Here is a 15,536-nt window from a genome sequence, read left to right on the forward strand (position 1 = left end):
AGGGACATTTTCAGTTTATCATTAAATAAAGTTATAAACTAAAGGGAAAAATACCTAAAGATAAATGATTACATTGAGAACTCTGTATATGGATATGGGAGGTGGGGATTACTATCTACACAAAGCTCTCTATTTCTTTTAAGAGTGTGAAAGATCTGGTTCCTTCCATTCTGTTCACTTTTATTAAAAAAAAAATAAAACAGAAATTTAACATAATAGGGGTATCCAAAAGAAGAGTACTAAGTTTTAACCTAAACTCAGAAATGGCCTACAACATGAAGCTTCAGAACATGGGGTAAAATGCTACAGTATTCTGGTTCAGGCATTTAATGAATAAAGCACATACCTCTATAAATTGCACGCAAAAAATCATTTCCTGGTACTCACAGACTTGGTTTTATTTATTACAGTTCCACAGAAGTAGAGATGCTCATTTGAAAGATGCTCACTAGTAAAGCTACTTTTTGCTGTGGTAAGGCCATTCTGTCAAACCAAATGCTCAGTTGTTCTTTAAAGCAGCTTTCGAATCCACTTTGCTTCAGGCTGAGAAATAAAGTAAAAAGTAAAATGTTATTTATCTGTTAATTATAGAGAGTTTCTGGTGTGTTAAGAGCCACATCAAAACGCATAATGTCATAAGTGGAAGGGAACTTGCATATCATTTGCATTATTTCTTATTAAAAATGCAGGTCCATGGACTCCACCCCAGACCTACCAATTTAAAGTCTGAGATGGACTCAGCAATGCGCATGTTCAAAAACTTTCTAAAAATAGACTCATAAACACACAGAACAAACAGATGGTTTCCAAATGGGAGAGGGTTGGGGGGCTGGGTGAAAAATGTGAAGGAATTAAGAAGCACAAATTGGTAGTCATGGGGATGTAAAGTACAACATAAGGAATATAGTCATTTATACTGTAATAACTATGTATGGTGCCAGTGTGTACTAGACTTATCAGGGGGAATCGATTCATAAATTATACAAATGTCTAACCATTAAGCTGTACACCTGAAACTAATATAAAATAATACTGAATGTCAACTGTAATTGAAAAATATAAATAATAAATTATTGTTTTTTTAAAAACCAAGTGAGATGTCTACTTAAGTTTCCCCTTACCACCAGATTTTGGAAAAGGGGGATGGAAGAGGAGATCATCTGGAGGGCAGAAAGAGAAACTAAATTTACAGAGTATTTGGAAACATCATCAAAATGGCGATGTGAGGTGAGCCTCTGGATATCTCCCCTAGAATTCACAACAAACTGAAAAACTGTAACTCCACAAAGGACTCCCTGCATAGCAGACAGGCAAGACAAAGTGTCTCACTACTGAATTCACCTAAAGGAGGGAAAATTGCGCAAGCAGGGGAGGAGAGAAGGGAGAAGTGTGGGGACAGAGTGGCGCAGGCACAGGAAGCAGACCTAGCTCAGTGCTCTAAGCTTGCTGCATCCCAGAACTACTGCAGCTGCAGGAAAGGGAAGAACTCGGACTGCTAGGTCTCTGCTTATGGTCCACAGGGCTGAGAGGACAGCATACAACACGGCTGAACAAAACACTCATGGCAGAGATCTCGGAGCAAAGACTGAGGGAAGAAGGCTGAAAATGGTGGTTTAAGTCCTCACTGCCACAGAGAACAGAAACCTTAGGCACTGAGACTAGCCGCCCCACTCTACCCACCGATAGCTCACCCCACCCCCACATGCCCAGTGCTAGAAGTGGAACAGTAGCAGTGCCAGATCAAAAGAACAGAATATTTTCAGTTCTGAGAACTGTGGTCTTCAGACAAAGATTCACAACACAACTAGTTCCAGCAAGGGGAGGGAGCTTTGGAAACAGGACCAGCTATGGTGGTGGTCACTGCCATTGCTCTGGGCCACCTCTCACAACTCACCCCGCCCCTGTCCCCACCTATCTGGGTGGATCCCTGCAGGAGTAAACAGAACGGCTGAAACACACGGGCTTTGAATCTGGTGCAGGAAGAGCTTTGGAACTTCAAAAGCTCTCTGCATACCCACAGGGACATAGGTGCCTTATGACCCAGGCGAACTGTTAACAGAGAAGAAGCCCGCATTCCAGGGAATCCCCACATTGTGTGAGAAGCTGGAATAGTGCAGAGAAAACACAACTCTCCAATGGAGAGAGAGAAAAAGGCTGCAGTCGGAGAGAAAATAAAACATTCTAGTAACACGTACTGGAAAACAAAAGAAAGACCTCTTCCAATTAACCTGTTGCAGAAGCCACTCCTGTAGATGTCTAGGAAGAGAAATAATAAATCACTAATTGCCATGGATAACCAAGGCAACAAGACAGCTCAGAAAGAAAGTGAAAAGTCTCCAGAAAAGGAAATTAAAGATATGGAAATATGTGACTTAAATGACAGAGAATTCAAGATTGCAGTTCTGAAAAAACTCAACGAGATGCAAGAAAACACAGAAAGGCAGTTTAATGAACTCAGAAACACAATCAAAAAACAACATGAGAATTTTATGAAAGAGATTGAAATTTTTAAAAAGAACCAAATAGAATTTCTGGAGATTAAGAACTCAATAGAAGAAATTAAGAATGAAATTGGCAGCTTAGGTAGTGGAATTGATCAGATGGAGGAAAGAATCAGTAACATCGAAGATAGAAACCTGGAAATTACACAGATGGAGGAAGAAAGAGACTTGAGACTTAAAAGAAATGAAAGAACTCTACAAGAAATTTCTGACTCCATCAGAAAGAGCAATATAAGAATAATGGGCATACCAGAAGGAGAAGAAAGAGAGAAAAGAACAGAGAGTATATTCAAAGAAATAGTTGATGAGAACTTCCCAAACTTGTGGACAGAACTGGATCCTCGAATCCAAGAATCAAATAGAACACCTAATTACCTCAACCCCAACAGGCCTTCTCCAAGGCACATTGTATTGAAGCTCACAAAAATCAACGACAAAGAAAGAATCCTCGGGTCAGCCCAGGGCTCAGGTGGTTAGAGCTCCATGCTCCTAACTCCGAAGGTTGCTGGTTCGACTCCCTCATGGGCCAGTGGGCTCTCAACCACAAGTCTGCCGGTTCAACTCCTCGAGTCCCCCAAAGGATGTGGGGCTCTGCCCCCGGCAACTAAGATTGAACACGGCACCTTGAGCTGAGCAGCGTCCGGGACGGCTCAGTTGGTTGGAGCATGGGCTCTCAACCACAAGGTTGCCAGTTCGATCCCTGAGGTCCTGCAAGGGATGGTGGGCTGCACACCCTGCAACTAGCAATGGCAACTGGACCTGGAACGAACTGCACCCTCCACAACTAAGACTGAAAGGACAACAAGTTGAAGCTGAACAGCACCTGTCACAACTAAGATTGAAAGGACAGCAATTTGACTTGGAAGAAAGTCCTGGAAGTACACACTGTTCTCCAATAAAGTCCTGTTCCCATTCCCCAATAAAATCTTTAAAAAAAAAGAGAGAGAAAGAAAGAGAGAAAGAAAGAAAGAAAGAAAGAAAGAAAGAAAGAAAGAAAGAAAGAAAGAAAGAAAGAAAGAAAGAAGAAAAAAAGAAAGAAAGAAAGAATCCTCAAGGCAGCCAGGGAAAAGGAGACGGTAACCTACAAAAGAAAGCCCATTAGATTATTATCAGATTTCTCAGCAGAAACTCTATAAGCCAGGAGGGAATGGAACGAAACATTCAAACTATTGAAAGAGAGAAATTATTTTATTTATTTTTTTATTAGTTTCAGGTGTACAAGACAAGGTAATACTTAGACGTTCATCATTTATATCCCTCACACTGTGAACCCCCCTCCCCCCATCCATTATCCCTCCGACCTCACACCGAGCCATCACATTATATATATAGAATTATAGTTGGCATTCATTAATGTTTAGCTTCTGGTGTACAATGCCATGATCAGGCATCCACATTATCTCTGAGGTGGTCTCCCAAATAGGACACATGTCCATCGGATACCCAACAAAATCTTTACAACATTGAATAAGTTCCCCAAATTAATTTTCAGAAAACCCTGATGCCATCTTGCGGTTACCAGCTGCTTTCTAATCCCTTCACATTTCCCCTTATCCTCAACCCCCCCTGGCCCCACCCATCTAACAACTCTCGGTTTTTGAAAGAGAGAAATTATTAGCCAAGAATAATATACCCAGCAAAGATATCCTTCAGATATGAAGGAGGAACAAAGACCTTTCCAGACATACAGAAGCTGAGTGAATTTTCCAATACATGACCTGCAGTAAAAGAAATACTAAAGGAGGCTATTTGACCACATCAACAGGTACAATCTCTGGCAACGAAAACATAAAAAGGGAGAGCAAAAGCCTGCACTGGAGTATGGGAATGGAGAAAGTAGGCATGCTGAAGAAAATGGAATACTCTAAATATCAAACTTTTCTTTACATAAACTGAAGGGTAACCACTCAAAGAAAATCCATAACTGAAATATACACTATAATAAAAGAAGAAAGAAAGGGATACATCATAGAATACCACCACACAGAAATAACAGACAACACAAAAAGGCAAAGAAACAATGGAGACACAGTCTTACCAGAAAAGTAAAGATAGAATGATAGGAAATCCTCACATATCAATAATCACCCTAAATGTAAATGGACTGAACTCACCAATGAAAAGGCACAGAGTAGCAGATTGGATCAAAACACTAAACCCAACCATATGCTGTCTCCAAGAGACACATCTCAGCTACAAGGACAAGCATAGCCTGAAAGTAAAAGGGCGGAAATTGACACTCCAAGCAAATTGTATCCAGAGAAAATCAGGTGTAGCCATAATGATATCAGATGAAACAGACTTCAGGGTGCAAAAGATAACAAGAGACAAAGATGGACATTTCATAATGGTAAAGTGGACTATACAACAAGAAGGCATAACAGTCATCAATATTTATGCCCCCAATCAGGGTGCACCGAAATATACCAAGCAACTACTAAAAGAATTAAAGGGAGAAATTGACCAAAACACATTTATACTAGGGGACCTAAATGCATCACTGACAGCTATAGATAGTTCATCCAAATAGAAAATAAATAATGAAACAGCAGCCCTAAATGACACATTAATTAAATCGATATAATTGACATTTATAGAGTACTTCACCTTAAAACATCAGACTATACAATTTTTCTAGTGTATATGGAACATTCTCAAGGATAGACCATATATTGGGACATAAAACTAACCTCAGCAAATTTAGGAAGATTGAAATCATACCAAGCATACTCTGATCACAAGGCCTTGAAATTGGATATCAACTGCAAAAAGAAAGCAGGAAAAAACAAAAATACATGGAGATTAAACAACATACTTTTAAAGAACGACTGGGTCAAAGAAGAAATTAGAGGAGAGATCAAAAGATACATAGAAACAAATGACAATGAAAATATATCCTACCAAAATTTTTGGGATGCCGCGAAAGCAGTTTTAAGAAGGAAATTTATATCATTACAGGCCTATCTCAAGAAACAAGAAAAATTCCAGATAAACAACCTCACGTTACACCTTAATAAACTAGAAAAAGAAGAACAAATGAAACCTAATGTCAGCAGAAGAAAGGAAATGATAAATATCAGAGTAGAACTAAATGAAATAGAGAACAAAAAGACAATAGAAAAAAATTAATGTGACAAAGAGCTGCTTCTTTGAAATGATTAACAAAATTGAGAAAGCCTTGTTTAGACTCACGAAGACAAAAAGAGAAATAACACTAAGAAACAAAATCAGAAATGAAAGAGAGGAAGTTATCACAGTTGCCACAGAAATACAAAGGATCATCCAAGAATACTATGAAGGACTATATGCCACCAAATTCAATAACCTAGAAGAAATGTAGAAGTTCTTAGAAACATATAACCTCCCTATGCTGAACCACGAAAAACTGGAAAATATAAACAGACTGATCACCAGTAACGAAATTGAATCAGTCATCCAAAACCTTCCGAAAAGCAAAAGTCTGGGACCAGATGGCTTCACTAGTGAATTCTACCAAACCTTCAAAGAGGACCTAATACCAATCCTGCTCAAACTCTCCCAAAAAATTGAAGAAGAGACAATACTTCCTAACTAATTTTATGAGGCCAACATTATCTTGATACCAAAACCTGGTAAGGACTACACAAAAAAAGAGAACTGCATGCCAATATCTCTGATGAATACAGACGCAAAAATCGTAAACAAAATTTTAGGAAATCAAATGAAACAATGCATTAAAGAGACTATTCATCACGACCAAGTGGGTTTCATTCCTGGGTCACAAGGATGGTTCAATATACGCAAATCCTTCAATGTGATACATAACATAAACAAAATAATGGACAAAAATCATATGATTATATCAATTGATGCAGAAAAAGCATTTGAAAAGATACAACATCCATTTATGATTAAAACACTTAATAAAATAGGTATGGAAAGAAAATACCTTAACATGTTAAAGGCCGTATATGACAAACCCTCAGCTAATCTCATAATTAATGGTGAAAAACTGAAGCCCTTTGTTCTACGTTCAGGAACATGACAGGGCTTTTCCCTATCACCTCTGGTTTTCTTTTTTTTTAATTAAAGTTTATTGGGGTGACAACTGTCAGTAAAGTTACTTAGATATTGGGTGTTTTTCAACATAGTGTTGGAAGTTCTTGCCATAGCAATCAGGCAAGAGAAAGAAAGAAAAGGCATCCAAATTGGGAATGAAGAAGTCAAATTGTCAGTCTTTGCAGATGATGCCATAGAGAGAAAACCCTAAAGACTCCACCAAAATCTATTAGAAACAATCAACGCATACAGTAAAATTGCTGGCTACAAAATCAACGTACAAAAGTCCACTGCATTCTTATATACTAACAATGAAATCTCAGTAAAAGAAATAAAAAAAAATTCCTTTTGCAAATGCAGCAAAAAGAATAACGTACCTAGGAATAAACTTAACCAAGGATGTGAAGGACCTATATGCTGAGAAGTATAAGACATTTTTGAAAGAAATTGTAGAAGACACAATGAAATGGAAAGACATTCCTTGCTCATGAGTGGAAAATTAACATAGTTAAAATCGCTATATTACCCAAAGCAATATACAGATTTAATGCATTCCCATCAAAATCCCAATGGCATTTTTTAAAGAAGTAGAACAAAAAAATCATTAGATTTGTTTGGAACCACAAAAGCCCCTGAATTGCCAAAGCAATCTTAAGAAAAAAGAACAATACTGGAGGTATCACACTCCCTGACTTTGGCTTGTACTACAGGGCTAGAATAATCAAAACAGCATGGTATTGGCAGAAAAACAGACGCATAGACCAATGGAATAGAATAGAGAACTCAGAAATAAAACCACACAAATATGGACAGATAATTTTTGACAAAGAAGCAAAAACATGCAATGGAGAAAAGACAGCCTCTTCAATGAATGGTGCTGGCAGAATTGGAAAGCCGCGTGCAAAAGAAGGAAACTGGACTGCTATCTGTCACCATGTACCAAAATTAATTCAAAATGGATCAAAGACTTAAACATAAGACCTGAAACAATAAACTGCATCGAAGAAAACATAGGGACTAAACTTATGGACCTTGGGTTCAAAGAATATTTTATGAATTTGACTCCAAGGGCAAGGGAAGTAAAAGCTAAAATAAATGAATGGGACTATATCAAACTTAAAAGCTTCTGAACAGCAAAAGATACCATCGAAAAGATAAAGAGGCAACCAACTGAATGGGTGAAGATTTTTGCATACAGTGCCTCCTATAAGGGGCTGATATCCAAAATACACAAGGAAGTCATGCAACTGAACAAGAAAAAAAAAAAACAACCTAATTGAAAAATGGGCAGAGGACCTGAAGAGACATTTCTCCAAAGAGGACATACAAATGGCAAATAGACATATAAAAAAATGCTCAACATCACTAATCATCAGAGAAATGTAAATAAAAACCACAGTGAGATATCACCTCACCCAAGTCATAATGGCTAGCTTCAACAAGACAAATAGTAACAAGTGTTGGAGAGGCTGTGGAGAAAAAAAGAACACTGATACACTGTTGGTGGGAATGCAGACTGGTGCAGTGCTATGGAAGGCAGTGTGGAGGTTCCTCAAAAAATTACGAATAGAATTACCATATGACCCAGCAATCCCTCTCCTGGGTATCGACCCAAAAAATCTGAAAACATTTATTCATAAAGACATGTGTGCTACAATGTTCACTGCCGCTTTATTTATGGTGGCCAAGACATGGAAACAATGAAAATGTCTTTGGATTGATGAATGGATAAAGAAGTTGTGGTATATATGCACAATGGAATACTATTCAGCGGTAAGAAAAGATGAAATAAGACCATTTGTGACAACATGGATGGATCTTGAGGTTATAATCCTAAGCAATATCAGTCATACAGAAAAGGCAGAGAACCATATGATTTCACTGATATGTTGTATATAAACCAAAAACAACAAAAGAACAAGACAAACAAATGAGAAACAAAAACTCATAGATACGGGGGATAGTTTACTGGTAACCAGAGGGTAAGGGGGGTTGGGAGATGAAGTTAAAGGGGGTCAAATATGTGATAATGTTAGGAGAATTGACTCTGGGTGGTGAACACACAATGGGATTTATAGATGATGTAATACAGAATTGTACACCTGAAATCTATGTAACTTTACTAACAATTGTCACCCCAATAAACTGTAATTAAAAAAAAATTTACAGAGTGTTTAACCCCAAAGAGACCGCGTTAACCTTAAAGAGACTTTTATAAACCAAAAGAGATCGATTAGGCAGGCAAGTTACCTTTTTCCTGATGATTAATAAAATGATGGCTCATAAAGAAGTTTAGTTCAGATATGGATTATGTAATTTTTTTTGTATATCTGATTCTGGTAATGTAATATTTTCAAACTGCTATGTCTGGATTTTGGTTGAGTTTTTACTATATTCAGCAAATTCCTATGAATGTCTTTATATCTCACTTTTAGGAATTTTAATCAATTTTCATGTTTGTTTTTTCTTAACTACATAACAGTTACCATGTTTTGCCATGTATAATTTGGCCCAAACTTTCAGGGAAAAAAATCTTTCATTTAATTTTTAATTCAAATTTTTATTTGTTTATATTTGTTTTTTTTGTGTTATAAAGTAATTTTAGAATTTGTTTATTTGTTTATTACACTTTTAACCCATAAGCATAAATAAAAGAATTGAAAACATTTATGTAAATATGGAATTAGTACTACCCATTTATTATGTGCATCCTTATTTTTCTCTCATAAATTTGGGCAAAAGTTGCACATTTTAAACATTAAAATATGGTAACTACTTTTGTAGTATGACTCTCTTTACAAATAATTTTATATGTTTTCTTAAATCACAAGCCACTTCTCTCTGCTCTTGTCTAAATGTTATTAACTTTTTGACATCTGTTTTGCTACTCTTTTGAGTCATTTTGAAGTATTCTTTACCCTTCTAACCTGAGAGTCCCAAACTTGTCAATATTCCAGAGAAAATATAAATTCAAATCTTTAAAATATCTTTCATTTTCAATACAATTGTCTCTACAAATAAAACAGGAGTAAACATACCAAAGGAGCATATCTTGGTTTTGGAGGTGGAGGAGGCATCTTGCACTGACAGAGACGTTTTACTTTAGGTGACAGTAATAAAGGCTTACAAGGAGGAAGTGGTGGTCTTTCTCTTGATGGAGGAACTCTACCTGGAGGTGTTTTTGTCCCTTTTCCTTTGAATGTGGTCTTTTTGAATGGCATTTTGTATTCTCTCTTTTGTGCTTCTTTCTTTGAATCTGTAGATGTGGCATCTGATTCATCAACTCCTTTCTTTTTAGCCCCAGATTTATATATTGACTTTTCAGATTCAGCATCTGAACTTTTCAACATTCCGGGCTTCTTTGGATCTTTCCTGGAAGACTCATCAGATTCAGCACTAGTAGACTCTATGTCCTTCTTTGCGTCCTGCTTCTTGGCACCTTTCTTTGAATGTCTCTTAGCCTTCTTTAAATTTTTCTTGTACTTCTTTGACTCCCAATCAGATTCAGTTTCACTAGATTCTTTAGACTTCATTGCAGACTTCTTTTTGTCATCTTTCTTTGAATATCTCTTACCTTTCTTTTCAATTTTTTCACTCTTTTTTGAATTCCATTCAGGTTCAGAATCAGCATCAGTTGATGATGTGTCCTTCTTGGCATCTTTTTTCTTATCTTTCTGTGACCCTTTCTTATCCTTCTTTGAATCTTTCTTACCTTTTTTTGACTCCAACTCAGACTCAGATCCTGCATCAGTAGACTCTATGTCCTTCTTTGCATCCCTTTTCTTTGAATCTTTCTTAGCCTTCTTTGAATCTTTTTTTGCATCCTTTGAGTCTACAGATCCTGCATCAGTAGACTCTGTGTCTTTTTTTGCATCTTTTTTCTTTGAATCTTTCTTAGACTTCTTTGGATCTTTCTTTGCATCCTTTGAGTCTACAGATCCTGCATCAGTAGACTCTGTGTCTTTTTTTGCATCTTTTTTCTTTGAATCTTTCTTAGACTTCTTTGGATCTTTCTTTGCATCCTTTGAGTCTACAGATCCGGCATCAGTAGACTCTACATCCTTCTTTGCATCCTTCTTGCTGTCTTTCTTTGTACCTTTCTTATCTTTCTTTGCATCTTTCGAATCTACAGATTCAGCATCAGAGCTCTTTGCTTCCTTCTTTGAAGACTTCTTTGAATTATTCTGTGAGTAATTCTTTAACCACCTATCAAATTCCATGGATTCAGCACCAGACTCCTCTAAATACACCATTAAATCCATATATGAACTGTTTTTTGAGAAAGCCTCTGATTTGGCATCAGAATTGTTCTTTGAGTTCTTAGAATCCTTCTTTGTACATATGGATTCAATATCTTTCTCCTTGGAATTTTTTGACTCTCTCTTATTTATTTTTAGATCCTTCATCAAGATTGCCTTAGAATGTTTGGATTCTGGGTTTGCTTCTGATTTGTACTTTGACTTCTTAGATAGTTCACTTTCACGTGATGATTTTGATGGAATTTTTTCTGCTTTATTTCCTCTTTTAGATTTTTGGTCATTTACTATTTTCTTGGATTCTGGAGTTGTTTTATGTGGGCCTGTCTTTTTCTTAGAATCTTTCTTAAAAGTTGTTTCTTTTTTATCATCTTTGGACTTTTTAGATTCTGCATTTTGAGGATGGGTTTTAGGAATACAAAGATGTCTAAATGGAGCCTGTCTCCTGACAGTTAAGTAAATAGATGGTCTTTGGTAAATTTTTCTTAAAGAATGCCTTGTCCATTTGTGAGCTGTCTTCTGAACCTCCTCTGATTTTCTTTTGTCACATCTCTGAAAAGATTGGTTAGAATAATAATAAGTGTTTTTAAATGAGTTATACCTTAACATATTGATACATGAAAATAGTCTAGCTTCTTATTAACCATCCATTTAAAATTGACTTTTACTTCTTTTTCAATGTCCTACGTGTGTTTTTATGTGTTACTTTAGTAGAAAGCTCAGGATTTCCTCAATGATTCGTATTGGGATTGGAGCAGCCTTACAAGGATCCATGATATTTTAGGGCTGGTACTCACAATTGATAGTGGGTTCCATTTGGACCCCTATATGGGAGAGATATTTTGGAACATTTTATGCACCCTTCACTCTCAAGGTAGTTCAAAAATAAGCTGCTGCCCTTCAAGTTTGTCATGACAATTCTTGTGATAGCTGTAGACTTCAGGTCTAGCCTTTCTATTCCTGCTTTCAAATTGAGAGACTGAAAGCCCTGCTGTGAATTACTGCCAAAAAGAAGAAGATAAAATGAAACAAATGTTTGATCCACATTAATTTGTGTAGCAGTAGTGTAATTATTTTTGAACTCCCACCCAAACAGTTGTAAAATTTGGTTGTTACAGTGAACACATAGATTAATTTTACATTTATTTCTTATGTCTTTTCAACTGTTCAGTTGAAAAACTAGTCAATGAAATCACTAGTCAATGAAATGGTCATGTGGAATTAAAGGAAGATCATGAAGATAAGCATGCACTTGGATCACTACAAATGAAATGAATGGCCCTTGAATAAATGCATTGACTATAACTCTGCTTTGGGAGATGCTTTTAAAACATATTTTGATATTACCATGGGTGACCTCTGTGTGCTAGTTTTTTTTTTCACTAGTTGATAAGATAATTCCACTTTATAAAAGCAGTAGAAAACTTGAACCTCCCAGTATTTAATATCTCAAGTGCCAGAATAAATAAAATGGAGAGGCCCTGAAAACCTCATCAAGATAAATTCCTGTTCTTAGTTTCAAATTTTAGATGTTTTTGCAGCTGGTAAACGTTTCCTGACACATCCCACCAGTTTCAGCATTAGGTTCTCTATCTTGCCTAGCATATTAGCTATATAATGCCTTTGAAATGAAGAAAAATTATAAATAAAAGTTTAATCTGAAACAGGTGGGAGCAACCTTTTGTATGGGGAATTATAAATTTTAAAATATCAGCTTCCAATAGGTAGTAAAATTCAAATTACATATATCTATATTTCCAATACTTACAGGAACTGTGATTTGTAATTCTGAAAGTCTTGATGTTTTTTTTCTACCTGGCTGGGGTTGTTTGGGAAATGTCAAAGTGAAGTATTCTTGATTCCACAATTTTTTGCTTGATTCATTGACTATAATGTGAGAGGACAATAAACAATTTGTAATTAGTAGCTAGAGTTTCATAAGCATGGAACTATTCTTGACCGGGAAATATATTGTTTAAATTAAACTAAGTTATAACTCAAAATATAGCTCTCCCCCTGGAGTTTGTAGTTTATTTGCATATCAATTAGGGATTCCAGTAAGATTTTCCCATAAAAGCTTATTTCCCCATTTAGCAAAATTATGTTTTAAAATGACATTTGTATTTTTTTGGATTAAACCAATTTTTACAAATAGTTATTTAAATGATAAAAGTGAAAACAATACAATCAACAATAGAAATGGAAAATAGAGAAAGATTCACTGTTTCTTTTCAAACATCTCCATCATCTCCTCTATCTTGGTTTTGTTTCTTTATGTCTTTTTGATTAGATTGCAGACAATATGACTTGTGCAGTCCCTATAATAGCTAGCACAATGCTGAGTATAAAGTAATTAATAAAAGTCTCAAGTGATTAAATCTAAGTGTTTATGTTAGCCCTCTTCTGACCTCAATGACATGCCAAGTCACATAAATTTGGGCCATGGACCAAAATACTGCATTCAGTTATGTGAACCTTGTTTGAGAAAAGGCATCTATCCACTTGAGGGCATCCAGAATAAAGTGATCAAGAGGATCATTGTATCTTGAAGCTATGTCAAAAGAGGAACTGGTAAGATAGCTCGAGATAGTTCTCCTGGAGATGGAGAGACTAAGGAAAGATGTGATCACTATATTCAAATATTTAAAGAGATGTTATATGGATGAACAGTAGTAAGAGCAATAATAGAATAGCTGTAACTGCTAACACTTATATAATGTCTACCATGAGCAAAAGTTGTAGCAGTGCAGGCAGATTTAAGCTCAATATATTAAGGAGAATTTTCCTAAAGTTGTATCCATTTAACAAATGGACCATCCACTTTCATCTTTCTGACTGTATTTTCCTTTTCTACTTTGGGTTTTGTCATTGTGGATTTTAAACACAAGGGAAACTTATACAATTAAAGTTGGTTTTTATAATAAGGAAGAACAAACTAAATATTTCCTTTTAAAACAGTGAGTACAAACCTACATCAAGGCCAGAAATATTGTAAACACACACACATACCAACAGACACATCCAAACACATACATGATTCTCCTAAATTTTAACAAAAATTCAGCGCATTTTATGCTTTATCCCATTGACTGGAAGATACTGGACATTTGTCCTTAAATTTATTATCAAATATAATCTAAACAATATTGAACTCCAAAGACTAAATTCTTACTTGGCATGGAATTATCATATGATCTGATGTTTACTTCTTGTCTGTTAAAAGAAAAGAAAATGTTTTTCTCTGAAGAAAACCCACAACTTTTTATTATTCTCAGTACTTAAATGAAGTCAAACCACTAGTGATGTGTGAAAGTAGCATATTTAAGTTTTTATCTGGAATTTGAATTTTTCTTACACACAAGGAAAATTGGTCCATGATATTTTCCATTTGGAAGGTGCCCACTTCATATGGTAATAATCATTTTCTACCGAGGAGATACGTGCTACAATTTATTTTTAATGTATTACTTCCTTATTAGTTAGCAGGGACAGTAAGTTGTGACCATTCCTAATTCTGAGATTATACTTATATGTACATTTGCTCTACAGCTTGTTTTTTGACTATTATAAACTATCAAGTTAGTAAAATAAACCAAAATAAGTAAAAATGGTCAAATGTATTTATGTTTGAGCCAAATATATTTTCATTCCCTAAGTGAAGCTCTAGTATCCAGGACAAAGCCTAATCTATACTCATCATTAGATAGCTACTGACTTACTTAAGAAAGACTTTGGAGACACTGAGTAATAGAAATATCTATTCCAATGGTTTCTCAACTTGAGGTAAACATCAGAATTAACTTGAAATTAAAAAATATATATATAAACATTCCCAAGAACTCTCCATGAGGAGAACCTCCGGGTGTGCCTTAATCAAGTCGGTATTTAAAACCTTAGGTGGTTTGTATATTCAGCTCTGGTTAGGAACGACTGCTTTGAGTGATCTTGGAAAAAGAAAACTTCATAGATATCTGAAATAGTTCAAGCTTGTGCTTTTTGGTTTCCCAAAATATAATTGATCAACGATCTATTAGTCTGTGTTGAAATCACATTCATTCCATAGTGTAGCTAGAAGATATTCTATGGCCTGAGATACCAGAAATTTAACAGTTTGAAACTCTGACAAACTGGCTGGATCACTGCTTTCATATTCTGGGAGAAAGACTTTGCACTTACATTGATTTTTGACCTCCTTCCCACAGTCTAAAGTAGTTTCCAAAACTTTATTTTGAGCACAACTCAATATGTGTATGCATAATTTATACCCTACTGTAATAATATACCTTATAAATCATACATTAAGATAGAAATTTTTTGAAAGATGAAATAAAACATAAATTGAAGTTCTGATGTCTTATTCCCCACACTTTAATGGATTACTTTGCACATACATCTCACTGTGGAGAACAGTAGGAAAGGCCATCAAGGAACTGTGAGAATAGGAACAATTTCTCCAAATATTTTGGCATACCTGCGTATGTATAGTTATGGTCTCAGTCTCAGATTATTAGAAGTTCAAATATAATTAAGCCACTAAGTACTTTTCTTCCTTTCAAAGCATATTAGTTTTTTAAAATTTTATAAGTGATTGTGTGTATATTTGTTTGTTACATAAGTGATCCTAACCTATATCATGACATAAAGGAAAAAATGAGTGATAGATGGCAGAAAACAATAGAATGGTATTTTTAAAGTTCTAAAAAAAAATCAATATATGATTTTTAACACAGCAAAAATAGTT

The 15,536-nt window shown here is 35.5% G+C and overlaps 1 protein-coding gene across 1 annotated transcript in view; it reads right to left on the reverse strand.

The window, feature by feature from the left end:
- Nucleotides 1-510: 510 nt before the first annotated feature.
- The window catches only part of CYLC1 (cylicin 1), a gene marked incomplete at both ends in the record, with an annotated part of 78,846 nt that continues 63,820 nt past the window's right edge, over nucleotides 511-15,536 (reverse strand). The window contains 4 exons of the mRNA XM_081043030.1: nucleotides 511-543; nucleotides 9,578-11,347; nucleotides 12,564-12,682; nucleotides 13,968-14,008. Coding sequence (XP_080899156.1) covers nucleotides 511-543; nucleotides 9,578-11,347; nucleotides 12,564-12,682; nucleotides 13,968-14,008 — 1,963 coding nt within the window. The remainder of the gene's footprint in view (nucleotides 544-9,577; nucleotides 11,348-12,563; nucleotides 12,683-13,967; nucleotides 14,009-15,536) is intronic.

The sequence above is a fragment of the Rhinolophus hipposideros genome (genome assembly GCF_964194185.1).
Source record: "Rhinolophus hipposideros genome assembly, chromosome: X".
Lineage (NCBI taxonomy): Eukaryota > Metazoa > Chordata > Mammalia > Chiroptera > Rhinolophidae > Rhinolophus > Rhinolophus hipposideros.